The following is a 20,407-nucleotide window of genomic DNA, read 5'->3' on the forward strand; positions in this document are numbered from 1 at the left end:
ATCCCTTCTCGAGCTTTAAAACAAAACCCGGCCCCGCGCAGCCGGCGGCAGCTCGGGGCGCCTCGGCGCTGAAGCGCGGCGGGGCCGGGCGAGGCCAGGCAGGACACCGCGGAGCGGGGCGGTGGCTCCCGCGGAAACTTCGCTTGGAAAATAAACCTACACCACTTTCCTGGAGATCCACGTGAGAGCAGGAAAGCTCGACTGCAAGATCTCTGCGCTGCTGCTGCATGCTGCAATTTTACTTTTTGTTTGCCTTGATTATTTTTTTTTATGTTTGTTTGTTTGTTCTTACTTTCATTTTGGAGCCGGTTCCCAGCTGCTTGGCTGAACTTCTGGAGACCAATGGACCTTTTATAATGCCTTCCTCTGTTTTAAACAAACTGTGGGCGCTTAAACTTTTCTCTTTCCCCCTCCCCCTCGCTCCTTAACCCCCACCCTTCAGCTCATGGGGCTAACACTGCAAAGCAGCTGCAGCAGAGGGGGAAATATACAGACACTGATTTATTTTCCTGTCTCCTAAATTGTACTTAATTCTTCTCATCGTCCTCCTCATCACCCATTTTCTCGCGCTTTTTTTGGCTGCCGGGTGTCGATCTGTGCATTGTTTTATCTGATCAAGATCCTTTTGTTGTTGTTGTTTAAATGCCATGCACTGCTTATCTAGAGAGAAGGCTATATGGAGATAGAGGCGTATAGTGAATGCGCGTGTGTTTCCATAAGACACACTATCAAGGGAGCAGATCAGAAGCAGCCCGGATCCTGACCCTGACTGTATGAATAAGTAAGCAGGATGCTGACGACTGTGTGTTAGTTGCCTGTAAGGTTTTCGTAAGTTAAAGGGGGACGGAGGAGGGGGGACAGGCCAGAGACAGAGCTTAGAGTAAGTGTTTGTGCAGAGGGGGGCGAAGCTCTGACACTTTGCTCCTTCCAGCATAGCTGCTGCCTCCCATCAGTAGAGCTCCGCGGTTTGCTGTAGTGCACCCCACCTCCCCCTCCCTCCTCCCTTTTCTTTCCTTCCTTCTTTTTTTTTCTTTTTCTTTCTCTTTTCCCCTCTCCCCGTGGTAGTTTGCTGATGTGCAGCCCGGATCTATCTTCTGGCAGCATCAGCGGGACCGGGGTCGGAGGCGCGGCGGTCGGCGGGCACGCAGCGGGGCGCGGGCCGGGCGCGGAGCGGGACGCGGGCAGCAGCCGCTGCCGCCGCCGCCTCCTCCGCGGGAAGTTTGGCTGGGGTTTGACAGAGGCGAGGGGAAGCCCTGACAGACAGGATCTCCCGGCCTGAGTCCACCCCCTGCGCCCACCCACACACCCAGCGACTTTTCCCCGGCGAGGGGGCAGGGGGGCCAGCGACGCTCATGCTCCTCACTCTGCGTCGCACCCGTCTGACTGGGGCTACCTAGGGAGCACCGTCTCTTGGAAGAGCCTCCAGGTGGAGGAAGGAAAAAAATACCAACCTCCCCCAAAAGCTGTGGTTTCTCCATCCCTTACCCTCCTTTCCCAAACCGGCGTGGACAGCCGAGCCGGCCGCCTAGTTCACCCTCGCCCTGCTCGCCACCTCTCCGCCCGAGGGAGGATGAAGATGCTTTGCTGGAGGATGGCACTGTGGCTGGCCGGGTGGACTGTCTGCGGGAAGCCTTCTTCCTGCTCTGGCCTTGATTATGACTACACTTACGATTTCACTGAAGAGGATAAAGCCGAGGCGATAGATTATAAGGATCCTTGCAAAGCCGGTAAGTGACTTCCACGTCTGATGCAGCTCCCCGCCCCCTCCCCAGATGGTGACTTTGTCTCGGCTTTATTTACGTGGGGTGCGTGAGGGGGGAGTCCCGGGCTCACCTGCTCCCTCCCGGGGCAGCGGCGACGAGCGCAGCCGGAGCCCTACGTCCAGCCCCCTTACCTGGGAAGGTACCCGGGACCTGCTTTTCCGGGACTTCCCACTTACTTCCCTACGGTCTCCAGCTGGGGTGGGAGAGGGGCGCGGCGGCGGGCAGGGCTGGACCGGCCGCCACCGCTCCGCGGCCCCGGGGGCGTCGTGCCGGCCGAGGAGCCCTCGGGTCAGGACGCCGCCGGAGCCGCGGAAGTTGCGGAGAGTATTTCGGCGGCGCTCGGAGGTTTCGAGGCGGGACCGTGCCCCGCAGCACCAGTCGGGAACACGAAGCCGCCGGGCCGGGCTCCGCCGGAGGGTGGCGGCTTCTCCCGGGGCCCTGCCCGCCCCCGCGACGGGAGCGGGTGCCGCCTCCGCCTCCCTCTCGCCTTCTTCCATCCCAACCTGTCGCTCCCCGGCCGGTCAACCCTTCCCGTGGGCCGGAGCGGGCCCTCGGCGCTGGCCGCCCCATGGATGTGGATGCGATAAGTGCGGCTCCCGAGCGGGAGGGGATGCGGGGGGTGGTGGCTGTCTGCCGGGGTTTCAGTCGGGCAAGCCCACGCGTCCGGCTCTCAGAGCCCGACTGGTGCGTGCTGCGGGCTGGTGTTCCACAGCGTGTGCGGCGGGTGCCTCCCGCGTGCTCGGTGCCTGACAGATCCCTTTCTAAACTGTGCGGGGAGAGCTGAGTTGCAGCCTCTTCTCACTTAGCACAGCAATTGAGTGATTTTCTAGAACGTTTATCCTACTGATTTAGGACTGCAGCCTCCTTAATGCCAGGTACAGTTCTTCACCCATTAAAGTTATCAGTAACAAGAACTGACCTCAGGGACCGGGTTCACTGGTATTTCAGTAGACAAGTGTATCTCGGTGATGCTTTCTTTTCCCTCCCCAATGTGTTACCAACAGTGGTTGTCCATTCCCAACAGCTCTATTGTTAAACAAGTGCTCAAGTTTTCTAGCAGCCTCCTTTGCATTAATTATTTTATATTCTGAAAACTAGTTCAGCCAAAGGTTGTGTTCACTATATCTGTGTGGTTTTCTTTAATTTATTGAAGAGAATGTGTTGTACATATATGCCAAATATGCAGACACTCTGTTTTTCTAATCACAAAAATATTTTGTTCCTAAGTGTGAATTGTTAGGTCTGATTTTCTTACAGCTGGAGAATGTTCAAAAAGAACAGAAGCAACTGCAAACAAAACATTATTTTTTCCTCAGCACTCTCAAATAAATATAAGTAACTGGTCATAGTTAACCTGCACTCTTTTCTTCTGGTCTGTAATTCTTTAAGAAGATTCATATGCATCATTTCATATAATGAGAAATGCGTATTTACTCTCAGTTGCTGTGGGATTCTCGTTTCATAGTGGGAATAATTAGCAATTATAATTCATGATACTAAGTGTTTAGAGGTTATGCATGAGAGAAAGACAACAGTAGGAGACTGCAATTTGATCTGCATTGCCAATTCCCTGCCATCACTCTGTTTTGCCTGGAGAAAGAAGCGTTTGTTTGGAAAATTTGGCCCGTGGAAATATTTTATTGAAGTTCTTGCTTGTGCTGCTTCACAGGTATATGGAGCTTAGGTACTACAGGGATGAGAGACAGGTAGGTGTGCGGAGAGTTACCTTTGTGTAGTTCCTCTTAGTCTTAAAAGCTGTCACTTTGAAGTTCTCTACCCAGTAAAACCCCCATTTTTTTTTTGTTTGCTTCTTAGTGTGTGGTAGTCCTTCAGAAATAAAAATGCACCTAACTGCTGCACACTGGGTATGTACCACGTACCCATCATTTTTCATAAAAAATTGAAACCTCTAGATATCAGTGAAACTGATCCTACAACGGTATTTTCCAATTTACTTTTCCTGCTAGACCTTCCTTAAAGGCTCTGTTAATCCTAGACTGTAAAGTACTGGTGCCTGATCAAAGATGCTGGGAGTAGTGGGTGCTCAGCCTCTTTTAGCAGCACAGCCCAAGTCTGTGCTCTCCCTAGGTCAGCTCTTATCGGCTGGGGTGGGTTTTGGACTCCCAGGAGTAAGTTTACTGATCTCTGCCATCAGGATGGATTCCACAGTGAGGCCCTGTAGAAGGACAAAGCCAGGCTTCACACTCAGGGGTGTGAGACGTTCACACTCAAATCTGGGTGTCACTCTATGCGCAAGGTAACAGGATAAAATAAGAGAATTCTTGCACAGATAACATTCAAGGTATGCAAGCTTTGTATCTTAGATATAGTCAACACCTGTTCTTACTGCATCTTGAGGGCCTGCAGCTGAGGCTGTAAAAGTGGTTTTGGTTTTTTTTTTAAGCTGTTCAGGCTGGTCAGTTGGGTCAGTGTTGTTAGGAACCAGATAAAAGTGAATTTCTGCAACTTATTAAAATGGAGAAACACCCAAAACCACTATGGTTTTACCTAGTGACATGCTTCAAAACCAGTGATACCTATGCAAATTTTAGACATGTTAGAATAATTTTACCTACCCCCAAATATGCTGATGCAAGATTGTTTGACCTGTATTTTTGAAGTTATTTGTGTTCAAATTTTCTCCAGTGGGTAATGTTCACTGCTTAGTTTTTATTGCATAGACTACATGTGAAAACATTTGTAATCTTGTGACAGAAAGCACTGTACGTGAGGCATCAGATCCATAGTTAGATTAAGTTACAATTCTATATCTCTTTATAGATACTATCCTAACTCTGTTGAATAAACCTTTCTCCCTGGTTTTTGTGAAAGAACTGAAGAAATTTACCAGAAACACAATGTGACAGCCTCTGAGGGGTTATTTTGGGTATTCTGTGGGATTTTTTTATGGGTACTATGTGTGTATTTTAATATTTTCACAAGGAAGGGATCATTTTAGTGAATGTGCCTAGAATCACACTGTTGCTTTGACTTCCTGGAAGCGGCACAGTGCGGGATGCTATAGAGGCTGAAAAGTACATTTTCTTACAGTATTTCCAGCTTTGTGAAAAACCTACAGATAACAAGTGTCAGTCAGATGCCCAGTAGAACTGGTAATTGTTTCTGGAACTGATGTTTCCATTTGCATCTAAAACAGCAGCTATTTTATGCAACAACCCCAAAGTACACTCTCAGTAGCGAAGCCAGCGCACTGGGAGCCCCAGTACTTCAGGTACTTCAGGCAGGAGAAGGGCCTGGAGAAATGTTGTGATGCTGTTGGGGAGATGACCACTGGAAGGAAGCTGTTGACATTGTGCAGAAGAACTTGATGAGCTGTGTGATTTCCCGTGGGTTTGTCTGCAGACCTTTAACCTATGTGTGAATTTTGGGTCATGCTACTCCTCCTTATAACAAGAATCCTGGCACACTGTAACAGCGGGATGTGATGTAACACAGTTTCTGTGCTTCTGATGTCTCGGATATTTCCTTGTGTCTCTCTGCAGGATATTGCCCCCAGTGTTTACTGTTGTGAGTTCAAGTGTAAGGCATTCTTAGTTCATCTTCAAGATCTAATTTGCCAGAAGATGTGAAACTGGGAACACCACACTCTAAAGAATCTAAGGACATAGATCAGCACTTGTATAATCAGATACCATTCCAAAGAATAAAATGCTGAGTTAGATTTCAGTGGGCATCATCAGACTTTTCAGATTGCAGCATGCACCTATATTTATCTGTGGATTCCTGTAGTTTTTCTTTTTATCCATTCTTACCACAGTTTATGATGTATTCAGGATATCTGCTGAGAAACATAGAGAGTGAGATGGGTAGAAAAATCATTTCCCATCCTGTAATACTTGTTCATAGCCTGCACTTAGTTGATATTCAATGTTTTTTGAAGGCTTTTGTTTTGTTTTCTCAACAACTTTGTTTTCCTAAAACAAAACAAAGCAAATAAAAAAGAGAGTGTACTCTGGTGTGATCTTCCAATTAAAATACCGTGAACGGTAGGGGATTAGGCTAGAAGCCTTCGTTTTGTTGCATAGCCACAGTGCTGAGGTCTGTTTCAGCCTCTGGACAGCTGACTGTCCCCAGATAAGTCTCTTTTAGCACTTCTTCTGTGAGGTACTTCACTTCCTAAAACAAATGTTAAAGGTTTGGGAAAGAGGCTTGAAGCTGAGTTCCTTGGGCTATTATTTTTCTCTTTTGTAGGCCTTGTTTTCTTGTTTTTTTTCTGCACCAGAAATTCTGTATTGCACTGGGGAAAATTCTCCCAAGGAAAACTTCACTGAAACTTTTACAGTTTTCACTGTAGTTAGTTTGGATTACTACCCCTGCCAAAACCCAGCTAATTGGGATCTTTTTCCTTTCAAATCATGTATGAATTACTTTTATTTTTTTTTCCTCAGTGAAGCTAGATAAAAATGTCAAAAAAAAAAGAATCTTGAAAACAAGCAATTAAATTTATGGCTTCATGACTTGAAAGTTCGTTAGCATACAGTTATTTGACTAAGAACAAATTCTGTCTGTATGCATGCCCGCCTGCTGGAGAATTAGAGAAAATTAAGGCAGACCCTCCTCACATGTCCATTTCTCCCTCCTGTGAGATTCTAAGGAACTCATTTGGTTACTTTGCACCTTTATAAATAATAAAAAAAGTTTGGATTGTCTGTAGCAGGGAAATTAGTATTTTCCACATCACTGAAGCATGAAACCTAGTAATGTATTTTATTTGTGAGTAGCTGAACATGAAAAATTGATGGTAGATGTTGAGTACAATTGTTATACCATATCATCTGTAACTGCAATCTAACTATTGTTTTTTATTGTTGTAGCAGCAGCTTTCTATGCTGCTACATTGTAGGTTTTTTTTTTTAGTTTCCCTCTTGTGCTCTGGGACGTGTTCAGTAGTAAGCATTCTAATTGTGCAGCCTGGTAATAGGAAAATTCTTAAAACCTCTGATTACATGTTTTGAATCTGTGCATGATTTAGATAATTGAGGTATTTCATATTTATAGTTCAGTCATGTAGTAGACTCTTAAAGATATATTGTGCAGTTTACACTAATATAGAGGTTGTGCTGCTAATATTGCTTGCCAGATTGACAGAACTGTGACTGTTCATGTAGTAAATGCATAGTGTAGGCAGCCGAAACAGAAACAAGCTTTTCTGAACAGTCTTCCCAACTGGTTTCCATCCTGCTGTGGAAAAACTTATAGGGTAAATAAGACTACTGACAAATTTAGCTTTTAAATAATTTTTTCCCCCCCCCAAAATTCTCCACCATTACTTTATTGTTGATGCCCTTAAATGTGGTATCTCAACAGCTTTGAAAGAGATTTGTGAGAACATAAAGTTCTTTTTCTCCTCAGCTTCATTGAGAAGATTAATTCAATATGAAACTCTGGGAAAATTACATTAAACAAGCATGTTTTATGTTCTAACTTTGCGAATATCCTTCCACACCAAAGGCTCAATTTCATGTCCAGACCACTTTCCATAGGGATCTGCTTCTGAATATGTATCCTGTGTGTCAAACAAGTGACCTGCAAGGAGCAGTATTACATCACTGCAAAATGAGTCTAACTGACAAATCTAATTGAGCTTGGAATCAGGTCCCCAAGGCAAACTCTGAAACATTCACCACACCTGGATGTCTGCGTTATGTCATTCTGATTGCCTCTCTGGACAATAGGGTTGATAGGCTTATGACATAATTTCATTCACTTCTTTTTGGAGAGAAAATCATGTCTGGGGTGCATGGTAGTGACAGAAGGTCTGTAAAATGGAAGAGCTGTAAGAGAGGAGAGTCAACTTCTGGTTTTCACAAGCACAGGGGACCTTGTGAAGAAGAAGACTTTTTTGTTCCCTTCCTGGATGCATTATAGTACTCTAAATTTTATAAGATGAACAAGGGAAGAAATCTCTAGTCTTTGTTTAGAAAATATGTATTTATCCTTAAACTGAAATAGTTTTTTATAGTTTGGTTTTCAACTAAGCAAAATATTATGGTATATAATTTTTGTTTTTAATATGTATCTGAAGAAAAGATATATTCTAAGAGCGATATTACAGAGCAAAACTAAGTTTTGGCCTTTCAAAGCTTTCAGTTGGATGAGCAGCATTTCATAGTGTTTTTCAGATTTTCTCAGACTTATTAGGATCTTTCTAATCTACTTGTTTCAGTCATTATTGAATTCAGTTCATTCCCCCCATTCTTAACCACAAGCAATCTCTCTCCACCTCCCTACTACATTCCTTCACAGTAACAGAACTGAAAGTGTGACTAGAGAAATCTTTGTGTATTTTTAGTTCTGTCTTGTCAGAATATTTTTCTTGGCTAAGACAGAGCTAATGGCCAATCTGTTAATGTGTTTTAATGCATATTCATTCTTTGTGTCTGCTGTGTATCTTCTACTTCTTTTCCTGTAATTTCTGTCATTGTTACTATGGCAAGTTCCCTTGCTTCTGGATTCCCCCTCCATTGAATGCATTTTTTACTTGCTTTTCGGCTTTTCACTGTGCTGCCTGACCAGTCTTCTACTCCTTCCTGTTTTCTTCCCTTGATGTGTTATTCTCTTGTTTACAATTATCAGTTATTCCCTCCAAATATTACTTCTAGCTCATCATCAGACTTTCTGTAAGACTGTCCTCTAGTGCTTCGATAGCTCTGTAGCAAAGAAACTGGGCACCTGTGCTCACAGCTGGAAATGAGGAGGAGGAGAAAGATGAGTGGGCTGTGTGTGACCAGCATGTTCTCAGAGGCCTCATGCTGGATGCTCAGTGAGCTGCAATGATCTGTTAAACCCTGCACAGCCAATCCTGAAATATCCAGCTACAAATGTTTTATACAGAACACATACGTGGACTTTCTTTCTGTGTTGGACTCACATACCTAAATATCAAGATTTGATGTGGAGACAGTCCCTTGCTGATCCATAGGAATAAGAGTACTCTAAGTACTTGAAGTGTAAAGGTGGTATAAATAGTAACACAGCAGAACAGGTTGAGCTGGGAAGTGTGAAGGTGGAGGCTGTGCTGTGCACATATGTAGAGTGTTGGTGTGTGACCCATGTGAGTGATTCTCCTGCAGACTGTTACGGAGGCAGCTCCCACTCAAACAGATACTCTCAGGTGACTTTCTGGGGGGAGTTTTGCCTGAGTAATGGTCTGCAAGTGCAAATGTTGAGTGACTATAAGTGAGTATCATGTGTTTGAAAATACCTGAGCACGATCAGAGAGCTCTTACAGAGCAATAATGCTTCAAAATGTAGGCTTGTGGGTTTTCTCTTCAATATTATAAAACAGAGATTGTCAAGATCAAAGTGCCAAAAAATCAATATTGTTCTAAAATAACTCCAATTTTTTTTGTTGAGGTGTGTGAAATACGATGCCTAATAGGCTATGCAGTGTTTATTAAACCAATTTCTTTGCTATATATAGTTCCATGATAAAAAGATCTATCAATAATTGACTCTAGTCAATTGATTTTGAATTTTTTTGTTCATTTTGGTGGTTATAAGTGATGCTTGATCAGGGAATAACCAGCAAAATCAGGACACAGAATTACAAAGGAAAGATGTTTATTTTAAAATTCATTTTCAGTGCATTTAAATCTGACTCTGGAAATTCTCTGTCTTGCTGTCCTTGTGAATTTCATGTCTTTTCCTACAGAAATGGAATGAGAGAAACACATTGCTGCATTTGAAGGGTGCCAGTACCTCTCCAACCACATTGTGATCCTTGGATGTTGTAAATTGTATGGTGGAATTAAGTATCAGCTCTTGTAAGAAGTGAGGGGACAAGGACATCAGCTGGGGACGTTGTATCAAAATAGTTGTGCGGATGAGTTTCATTATTCTTACACTGGTAGCAGCAGTTAAATATATTCCTAGTAACAAGTTTAATTGTTATTAAACAAAAATGAATCCATTTTATTGGTGTCTGATGTTTTAATAGGTGCTAGTTAGGTACTTTCTTGCTGTCATGGGCATTGTAGCACTAAGACCTTCAACACTTTTCCACTTGCCCAAAAGAGTATAAAGAATTTTGCTTAGGGCACAGTGATTGTCCAAAGAGTGGCCAAAAGGCAGAGCTTCCTATGTTTCCAGATGATGCATTCAGATAAGCAAATAAAATAATTTCAGATGGTTCTTATATAATATCAAGATTTATTTAAACAGTTTACTTGCACAGCGAATTATATTTGCTTTCATGAGGAGTAGTTTTAGAACAACTCTGAGGGTGTGAGAACATGACGATGAACTGCCCAATTTCTCCATCTGGTAAAATGTCCTTATATTTATAACAAATTTGCATACATCTTCATTTTCACTTGTACTTGCTTTTTTCCCTTACTCAACATTACTCTTACAATCGTGCTCTTACTTCAGCTTTATTTGTAGGTAGGTTATGCCACACTACTTTACAACTGTTTGCATACTTACAATTCTGTACTTCATCCCTAAATATATAAGCAAATGGATAAATGAGGTATTTTGTGTTCAGGCAATCAGCTTAGCCCTTTTCTAATGAAGAGCATGGTGTGTTTCCATGAATAATTGCCAGCATTGTGTTGAATGCATGTTACCCATCTTTTTATGATCTTCATTTTAGGACCAGGATCTTTGCCATGTCCATCAGCCCATCCTTTTGTCATAATATAAACTACTGAGTCTTTAACTATGGAGCTCTTCAAGACTACTGATTCAGGACTGAATTGTGGAATCCTTTTTCTTTTTGTTATTGATATACCATAATTGCATTATGTTCTGATAACTTACAGAGATTAATCTTTTGTGCTTGGAAAAGAAATTATTAAAGAAAAACCCACAATAAACCCTCAGACAAAAAATATTAATTCAGCCTGTAAATTGCTAAGGAACACAGCTTGCATGGGTGTTTCATTCCCCCAAGGTTATGTTATTGGAAAAACTGTTTAATGAAAGCAGGGTAAAAAGATGTTCAAGTTAGTAAAGAGAAAATGAAAGAGAAGAAACATGATAAATGTGAACAATTTTAGAAATTGTACAAGAAGGTAAAATAGAAGATATTTGTTTCTAGTTCTATTAGTTTGTTAAATTCAGAACTGGAAAATTCAGAACAGAGACTAGGAGCCATGTGGGGATTTTATACAACTTTTTTATATTGAAATCTGCTAAAGCATTCCACTGAGTCAGTGCTTGGATATATGATATGACATTTACATAGGTAGCAGGTGTATCTGGACATCTGATATTTAGTAATAGTAACAATAATGATTTTCAGGTGGATATATACCTCAGGCTTCAGTGTTCAAGCCAGTATTTAGTAGCTTGAAACAAGGATGAACCCGAATTTGTGGCAAGATTACCCCTGTCTACCTACTCCAAATTCTTGTTTCTTTCTGTAAAGCAGCTGGTGGTGACTGCTGTCAAAGACAGGACCTTGGATATGATCCAGTGTTGCAGTTCCTTTGTTCCTCAGCCCTCCCTAAGTGTTATTTCAAAAACTCATGTCTTGTAGCATGCCTAAAAGATAAATGCAATTTAGCTATTTTGGGAAGTGAATGAATTTCAAAGCTCAATATGACTGTAAACACATCGACCAACTATGTTTGATGGGAATGAATGTATGCAAGCATACAAGAAGAAAACTGCATTTACCTACGTTTATAAATTGTCAGTATGAGTCCAGTGGTGCACTTGCACACGTGTTTATCTATGAACCACATGTATGCACATGCTCACCTGACTACCTAAGGAGCTACCACTGAGGCATAGATGCCTACAGAAGTATCAATAGAGGCTCTTTAAAGTCACGTGTACAGATTGTGTGGGTGCTTTTCTTCTATTTGCTTTTCCCCCACTCGTAAATGCCAGGGTAACTTGTGTGTAAATCTGATTTAGAGGCCATTGGACTCAGTGGGAATGTTTCCAGTTACTTTAGAGATTTTGTTTATGGTGAATAAGTAATAAGCAGAGCTGACTAATTTAATTCTGTGTATTTGGGCTCTGGCTTACTTGTATGCATGTGCTCACATGCTTTGCAGGCACATCAGTGAAGGCAGTTGGATTTTTGCCCCAGTTTCTGTAGTTGTCATCACTAACACAAGAGTATCATGAAATCTTACATTCAGTGACCTTGTGATTACAGGTTCTTTCTTGCTGGACTGGGGTGTGAAAAAAATCCAGCAGCTTGAAGAGCATCTGATTTTCTCTTTTTTTTCCCCTTATAAGAAGCCACAGGATAAGACTGGATTTTGATTACTGCAACTATTTCCCAATCTTTAGAGATAGGTTTCTTCTTGTCATAGCTGAATACTTTATTAATTGTTCAATCTGATAAATGGCTAAAGATGTTGATAAACATGATGGTTGCAGTTGCAGATACAGTTCCTTATCTGTATAATTTCAAGAAATGTAGAGTCAAATAATAAGCCATTTGTTACAAAATACAGCAGGCATGTGAAACTAGTGTCAGTCATGTACCATTAACTAAAGTTTGACAAGCCCTGAAAGTTTCTTTGGTGATTTGCAATATCCCCAAATTAACACATTTTCTAATCCAGAGACTGCTAGAAGCTAAAGAGATCTTGGAAAACTAGGAGGAACAGGTGTACTAATATCCCCATTTGTTTAGTAAATTGAAGAATAGGTTAATGGCAAAATAAGAAGGGAGTAGAAAGTATTTTTTTTCCCAAAGCTATGTGTAGTTTGGATGGATTGCAAAAGCTCGAGATTGCCATATAGAACTAAGTAACCTTAAAACATAGCCTAACTCAGTGCAAATCTTGCACTTAACCACAGAGTTTGTTACTTCTGTGTTTGGAAAACTTATGTTTTCTTTCTGATGTTGTTTTTCCTGTGTGTTGCACTTAAATCATGGCCAGAATGAGAACTGCAGGTGATAAATGAGTCTAGATTTCACTAAGGATTCTTGTTTGATGAGAGCTCTTGGCTTTAGTTATGGGGTTTTCTGGAGTTAATTGGTAAGGGAAGGAAGTAAGGAGAAAAATCTTTCCCCTTCATTAAGAGATTCACTTTCTACAGTTTTTTGATCCTATGATCACTAAATTGCAGGAGTGGTAGAGAGTGGAGAGTGTAGGAGAGGGGTTTCCTGTTTTTTTTCCAGTTTTTAATCTGCATTCTTGAGGATGAAATCATTTTACACGTGAAATACAGGTGAAAATACAGAAACCTAGTTCGAGTCTTTTGGATGTTTTCATTCATAATACCTTTAATTTGGAAGAAGCTGAATTAAATATGAATTGTAGTGCTGACGGATCACAGTCAATGTGTCTACAGAAGTGAAACATGAGTAAAGAGAATTTATAACATACGCTTCCTTTTGCTTTATGGAAGAGAGCCAAATACAAAGATGCCTCCTAGATCAGTAGTGTGTTTATGGAGATATGCAGATCTTTTAGCTAAAGCTAAAATGTTAGAGAGAAATGCAAGCTATTCTGTGGTGCTTTAAATCAAAAACGTGGAGAGCCAGCTAAAGTCATGACAATCTTTATCAGCTTGGACAAAAATAATTTTTCTTGGCTATTTTTTGAGATTTTTATAACATGTCTTAGATTTATTTGGTGTATGGTATAGCATTCCATCACATATAATGTATTTTTACTGATTGATTGATCTAGACATTCTAGGTTCAAGTTTATATAAGAAATTGAATAATTTCCTGAGTTACTTACTTTTATAATCAAGTCTTTCCAGACATTTTGTCTTTCCTAATTACTAACAAGGTCAGACTAAATAACAGCCATAAGGAAAAAATCAACAAAAATGAACATAAATAGTAGTCCTCAGTTCTGACTATATAATCTTATAGAAGAAGAAAAATTATTTGACCCTTGGTTTCTGCTCACATAATCTGGCTTGACTTCATTGACCTAAAATGTCCTAGGTTTTATCAGTGGAGAAATTTTTTTTTCCTTCCAACAAGCAGATGATGTGTCATCAAAATCAGCAAAGACCTAGATAAGATTTTGGATGCACTTGCAAGTGCTAAAGACAAAAGTTAACATTCCCATTCTTACATGCCAATCAATTGTGATTCCTTTCATGCTGTTCTGATATGGAAATAAACCCTTTCTACAGCTGGCTGTCTATTGGAAAAGAGCATGTGCAAGATTTGCTCCTGCACTAATGGAGCTACAGGGATTCCTTATTCCCCGGGCACAGCCAAACACACACTGCATCTTTCCTTCCTGCCCTCTTCAGAATAATTTCTGGATTTAGTTTCTTGACCTGCTTGTTGCCTGAGGAGTCACAGTTATCTGGCTGGATAGGTGCTTAGAGAAATCATAGAGAATTGGTTATTTGCCAGGGGAAGCCAGGTAATCAGGTAAAACTGAGATGGAAATGATAGGTGAATTATCCTGTGCTGAGCCCTCTGCAGCCATAGACAGATGATTTCCAGCAGAAATTTCTGTGAGTACTTTTTTTCTGCAGATCAAACTGCTCTCTGTAGTTTATCTGCTACTAAGGTACTGACTTTTAATTAATGATACACATATTCATTCATACAATTCCTAGTGGTATTTTGTTCCAACCTGTCATTCAGTTAAATATGGATGAATTGTTCTTGCACAGATATTTCGGTTTTGCTTTTGGACGCTGCTGTGGATTGTTCTTTGGCTTTTACGCCTGGTAAAATGGCTTGGCTTATAAAGATTTTGTATCAGGAGGTGTGTTAAACTTCCTTCTGTGAGATTGGTCTAAGAAAAGGTAGCTACCTTCCTTGCAAACTTTGAATTTCATCTCTTTGGGCTATCATAGCTAAAATAGCGCTGCCTCATATTCCTGCCATGGGATACAGCAGATCAAGCAGGTGGGATGTGGAAGAACCTGCAGTAATGATATGTTACAAACCCTGGATTGTGTTAAGTGGGCCATGGTGTGGACTGTGCAGCAGGGAGCTATGTTCTGGGCAGTGACCCACAGCAGCCAATGAAGGTGTTTTTTGGGGGTTTCTTCCCCTCTATGATAAAGTAGTGTTTTCATTTTTTTCTGACTTGTGTGTCCTGGCACATTTATGTATGAATACTAAATGCTTTATGTTTATTTCCTGCAACTTATGAGGCTGAATTCTTCACTCGGGCTGCAGATCCTTTCAGGATCTCTTGTTACTTCTAATGAAATGAATGGCATGGTGGCGTTCACTTTAATGAGGTCAGAATTTAAGGCTGAACAAAAACTGTAGTTAGGGTCACTTTACTGAAACTTACTGGAGGTGTATTTCTTTCAACAATCCATTACAGTGAAGTCAAGAGGTAACTGGGTAATTATGGTGTAACTTTTTTTGGTGGTTTGTGGTGCTTTTATACATACATACATACATATATTTTTATATATATGTAGGCATTGCAATTGGAGAATCTTTCAGAAGTGACATTACGGTAGAATGATTTCCAAGCATAATCAGCTGTTTTAAAACAAACAAATAGTTGCTGTTAATACACAGTAAGAAGCAGATAATCCATGTAGTTTAACCAAGCTCTTTGAATTGGATGCAAAGAAAAACTAATTTTAAAAGCTTTTGTTGTTGTTCCCCCTTTACAGTAGGAAATTATATGGAGAGAAGATGTAGCATAGAGGAACTGTTCTGTGCTGCAAGCCAAAGGACATCATTAGGAACACTCCTATTATCTGGAAGCCTGACTTCCTGTCTCAGTTTCCTCGTGGGTCTCAATGAATGGCAAAAGAAATGGAACACTTTCCTGCTTGGCCAAAAACTCTACTAAATGACTCCTTTGGCTGCACGCCACGCCATGCTCTGGAATAAATCCTGCAGCTCCCCCCTGAGTCTGGAGGGTATTTGCTGCAGTTCCTTAGGGCTGGTGGAGTGAATTTGAGAAAGCCCAACCTTCCCAGGGATACCGTAATGCTTCAGGTGTCCTTTTGTACATCTTGAAAAATTCTTTTTGTGATAGAGAGCAATAGATGCAACAACATTTTATTAATGTAAACTTCCATGAGAATGAAGGGATGGTAAAGAACTGCAAATATGTTAGGATTTTCATATTTGGTAAATGATTTTACTACAATGAAAATAGTGTAGCATGCCTTGTAAAAAGTACCAAAGACATGCTTAAAATAAGATGCTTTTAGATAGGCATTCAACTCAATAACTAATTCTCTGAGTTTTTCCCACATAGTTTTATCACATCAACTAGTGTTGATGTGCTAAAGTTATAAATATACTTTTATTGTAAAGTATAAAAATAAGGTAGTAAAGATTTTTGTATATAGAATAAATCAAATTTCAGACATCTTATTAAGTGCAGTAGATGATGCATCTGTCATCTTTTATTCATAGAGAGGATTTTAAATAATTTTTTTTATTATTATTTCTGGTCTTTGGTACATTTCTTTAACATACATATTAACCCCCAAAACTTTCAGTATCTTCTCTTAGCTCTGATTTTAATTAAAGATGCAGCAACAAACTTTTGATTCAGTTGTTACTGTCAGTTTCTATACTTTCTATTTTAACTACATTTGGCAAGCAAGAACCTTGCAGCTGACTCAAAGGAAACTTGGCAAAATATACACCATTTCCCAATAGCCTTTCTCTATAATAGAAGATATGTGGGACAGTGTTTAATAATTTTTGTCTTGTTTTGCATCCAAGTAGAAAAATATTCTTAATCCTCTGGAGCAAGGAAATGCTTACCATAATTAGTGTTCTGTATGTGTCATTTTTCAAAGGTGACAAGCAGCTGTCCAGCTGGAAATGTTGGACATACTTGGAAAAAAAAGTACAGAAAATACTTAATGCCACTGGTACATTTCAACAAGATAGTATTGATCAGGTTCTGGTTTGTTTGTTTTGTTTTGTTTTGTTTTTTTCCCCTGCTAGTTTGTCTCAGTTTTTTCTGTGTGTTCCTTGTTCAGGCTTTCCTGAAATTTAATGTAAGCTTACTCTGTGTGGCTTTCATGGTGTACCACCAGAGAGGGTGATGTGAAACCATGCTTCTGCCACTGAAACAGCTGTCAGCTTCTTTTCATCTGTGGGGATGCAATCATGCCATATGGGCTCAATGTTGAGGTCACTGTGTTTTTTTTCCAAGGAAGCAGAACTGCTGGGTTATGCTCATTATGTCAACCTGTCCTGTAGTCTGTCTTCAGACTCCTTTGTATAGGTGGCTAAATGCTTTCTAGCTTTCTTTCTAATGCCCTTGGCTGACAATCAGTGGTCCCAACCTTGATACCTGTGCATTCTGAGAGTTGGCACTGGTGGAGGCATAGTGGATGGCCTTTTCTATCCATTGGCAACAGGAAGACAGCAGAGACTGTCATTTTTATGGCAGTTTATTGATATTAAGGTCATGATTTTGAAAACTGAAAGTTCGGACATCTCATTTATTCCCATTGCTTCCCCTCTCTGAGCAGCAACACAACCTTGTCCTTTCTGTTGCATTAAGAGTTCTCTCCCAGATGTCCTTTTCCTATCTCCTCCTGATTCAGGGGAAGATTTCTGTGCCTGTCCACAGTATTCAGTCAGTCACTGGTAAGATAGCACCAAGTTCCTCATTCTTTGCACTCATGGCACAAAATGTAAGATTTTAACTAGCAAGTGGAGAAATGTTGATTTGTATTGTTAACATGGGCGTATTTCAGTGTCTGTAGTTAAGAATTTCTGGTTATTTTAAAAAGGTGTTATGTAGTTACGCATAATAAATGAAAAAAAACCCAAAAAACCTCCTTAACAAAAGGGTTTTTTGAGCTCCAAGAAGAGAGAACACTAAAGGTGCAGAAGGCAGTGCAAATGCATGTTTCCAAGTTCTTTTGATCCTGTGTTTATCTTAATTCACTGTATTTTTACTTTTATTCAAGAGGAACTCTTTGCATCTTCTGTGGTCTAAATGATTTCCTGTAGTTAAATATAGATATTCTTTCTGAAAAGAAATTAAAAGCGAGCAAAATTCTGCTGTTGTGTTGCTAACAGGACAGAATTTGGCTCAACTATTTATATGATTGATTTTCATCCTGACATTTGAAGTAGGGATTTGGGTCCAGTATTGAAGGTTTACCTTCTAAGGACTCAGGTCTATGTATGCTTTACCAGCACTGCGTATCATCATATTATTTAGCTGTTTAATATCTGTATTCTCTATGTAATATTTGCCTAAGGATGTTGCATCACATCTATAATTTACCCCAAAGAGTTTTGCTTTCCTGAGTTTGTGTTTGGTTTGTTATGTTTTATTTCTTTTTTCTCAGAGAATTCTCTGAAATAAATTTTGCAGAGTTTCTTCCTGATGTTTTTCTGACACTAATGTGGGAGGAAGTAGGTCTTTAGTAGACACAGGGTACTGCAAGTTTGTGAGAGGGAGTAGTGCTTCTTTGTGTAGACTGGCCTATGGATTGATTTGGTTTGGATATAGCTAGTAATAAAATACAGTATTGATGCGCCCAGTGACATGACTGTGAGGAAAGCTTGTCAATGCATCACAGGCTTGTAGGTAAAAACTGAGTTTAAAATATTCCCAAAGAGGACTGCCTGAAGGAGATTGACTGACTAGATCTGTCAATTTTCTGGTCAACAGCAAAGCTAGAGGAGTAGAAAGAAACTGGTTAATCCTAAAATTATTATTCCAGTTGTTGCTTATATAAATGACATTGTGTTTTAATTCTTACATATCTGGATAGCTGTGGTAGTTTGAATTTTTTTAGATCATCAACTTAGACTTGACATACTTATTGTAATAAAACATTAGTGAGTCTTGGTTATAAAAAGTCTGCTTCATTTATGCTGTCAAAATGAACATAATGTGGTTACAAAACAAGACTTCACTCTCAGTCAGCTCCATCAGGTCAATTAAACTGAAGGTGCTGGAACCTCTAGCTGTAGTATATGTTGACACAGAAACAGTTTGATAGATCAACTGTAACTTGAAGAAGTGTATGAACTGGGGTTTTAATTGTGAAGGTTTTATGTAACTTGGTAATCTAAATGAAAAATGGGAAATTGCTGTCATTATGTGTTCTAGCTAAAATCTTATGGAAGTGTTTGCCAGCCACTTCACTGGTTTACAGAGCAGAGTAATATTAAATTTAGAGTAGTAAAATCTGTATGGGGGACACTTTGTATTTGAAGATGACTTGCTTTAAAAGCTTACTGATCTATGCAGAATGCAGAATTTTCCTGGAAACAAAGTAGGTCTTTGTTTCAAACCGTTTACTGTGCTTGCAGAAATGTTTGTGGTATAGGAGCTCATGTTATAACAAAAGAAGCCATTCCAAAGTTAACTGCAAGTACTAGTGAAAATGTTGTTAAAGGTAACAAGGACATAAATTACTTGGTCGCCTCAATATATGTTTCAAGTCTATTTTTCATGAAGAGAAAATAAAGTCTCTGTACTGAGTAGCCGTAATACCTAACATTTCTCCTGTTACTTAGAGGCTGAGTTTTGTCCTTAGTTAAGTCAGTGGGTATTGACTTAACATCCACTGGAAAATCTGTCTTGGAACTCTCTTACATTAATAGTTTGGGATTGGGTTAACTGCATGGGGAAAAGTGAGCTGTCACTCATATTTCATCCAAACATAAAACATGTTCATCTAGTAATAATAATAATAATAATAAATTGCTCGTAACCTGATGCATTGATGGTCTATTTTGTGGGAGAATGAATGTAAATTCTCCACTGAAGTGCAGTATACATCTGCCTTCCAAACTACATTTTCATTTGTCAGTAGTGCTCAATTATCCACCCAAAATTTAATCACCAGTTCAGGTTTTGCAGGCGCTTGATGTGCGTTAATTTTTGGGTCGATTTTTCCAAAGCACACTGCTTATGCTTATGCACACATTGTAAAGGACAACCTCTTTTAACTGTTTATACAGTATTACACTCACTACATACGTTTTTGGCTTTTGCTCTGAAGTGGTACAGAGCCATGTTATTAAGGTCACTTTCAGCAGACCCTTGTATGCACAGAGGGGTTGAATATTCACTTAGGCTGCCCAAAAATCATCCTTACCAGCCGGTCCTTTTAATATTGTGTGCAGTTTTGGTCACCACAATATAAGAAAGACATTAAGCTACTATAGAACATCCAAAGGAGGTCAAGAAATTTGGTGAAGGGCCTTGAGGGGAAGCTGTATGAGGAGCAGCTGAGGTCACTTGGTCTGTTCAGCCTGGAGGAGACTGAGGGGAGACCTCACTGCAGTTACAGCTGCCTTATGAGGGGAAGGCCAGGCACTGATCACTTGTCTTGGTGCCCAGTGACAGGACCTGAGGTAATGGCCTGAAGTTGTATCAGGGCAGGTTTAGTTTTGGTATCAGGAAAAGGTTCCTCTCCCAGAGGGTGGCTGAACACAGGAACAGGCTCCCCAGGGAAGTGATAACAGCACCAATACTGGACAGTGGTCTCAGACATGTGATGTGGTTCTTAGGGTGCTCCTGTGCAGGACCAGGAGTTGCACTCAGTGATCCTTGTGGGTCCCTTCCAACCCTGATTCTGCAAAAACCACTTCCAGTTGCATTATGTCAAGCAGGGTAACCAGTGAAACAGCTGGCTGTTTCTGTGTCATACCTGTCATTTAGGGTCTTGCTCTCAGATCTAGCAGCATACTTCTTGGCTTTCATCAGCAGCAAGCAACATGCCTGTGCTGCCTGCTGCCAGTGCCCAATGAAAATATTCAC

At 40.5% G+C, this 20,407-nt stretch overlaps 1 protein-coding gene across 1 annotated transcript in view; it reads left to right on the plus strand.

Moving 5' to 3' along the window:
* Positions 1 to 1,555: 1,555 nt before the first annotated feature.
* Positions 1,556 to 20,407, plus strand: part of TLL1 (tolloid like 1) — a gene marked incomplete at both ends in the record, with an annotated part of 125,782 nt that continues 106,930 nt past the window's right edge. Inside the window, one exon of the mRNA XM_082282156.1 lies at positions 1,556 to 1,727. Within this exon, the coding sequence (XP_082138282.1) occupies positions 1,571 to 1,727 (157 nt within the window). The remainder of the gene's footprint in view (positions 1,728 to 20,407) is intronic.

Source organism: Coloeus monedula (genome assembly GCF_965178545.1).
Source record: "Coloeus monedula genome assembly, chromosome: 5".
In the NCBI taxonomy this organism is placed as follows: Eukaryota; Metazoa; Chordata; class Aves; order Passeriformes; family Corvidae; genus Coloeus; species Coloeus monedula.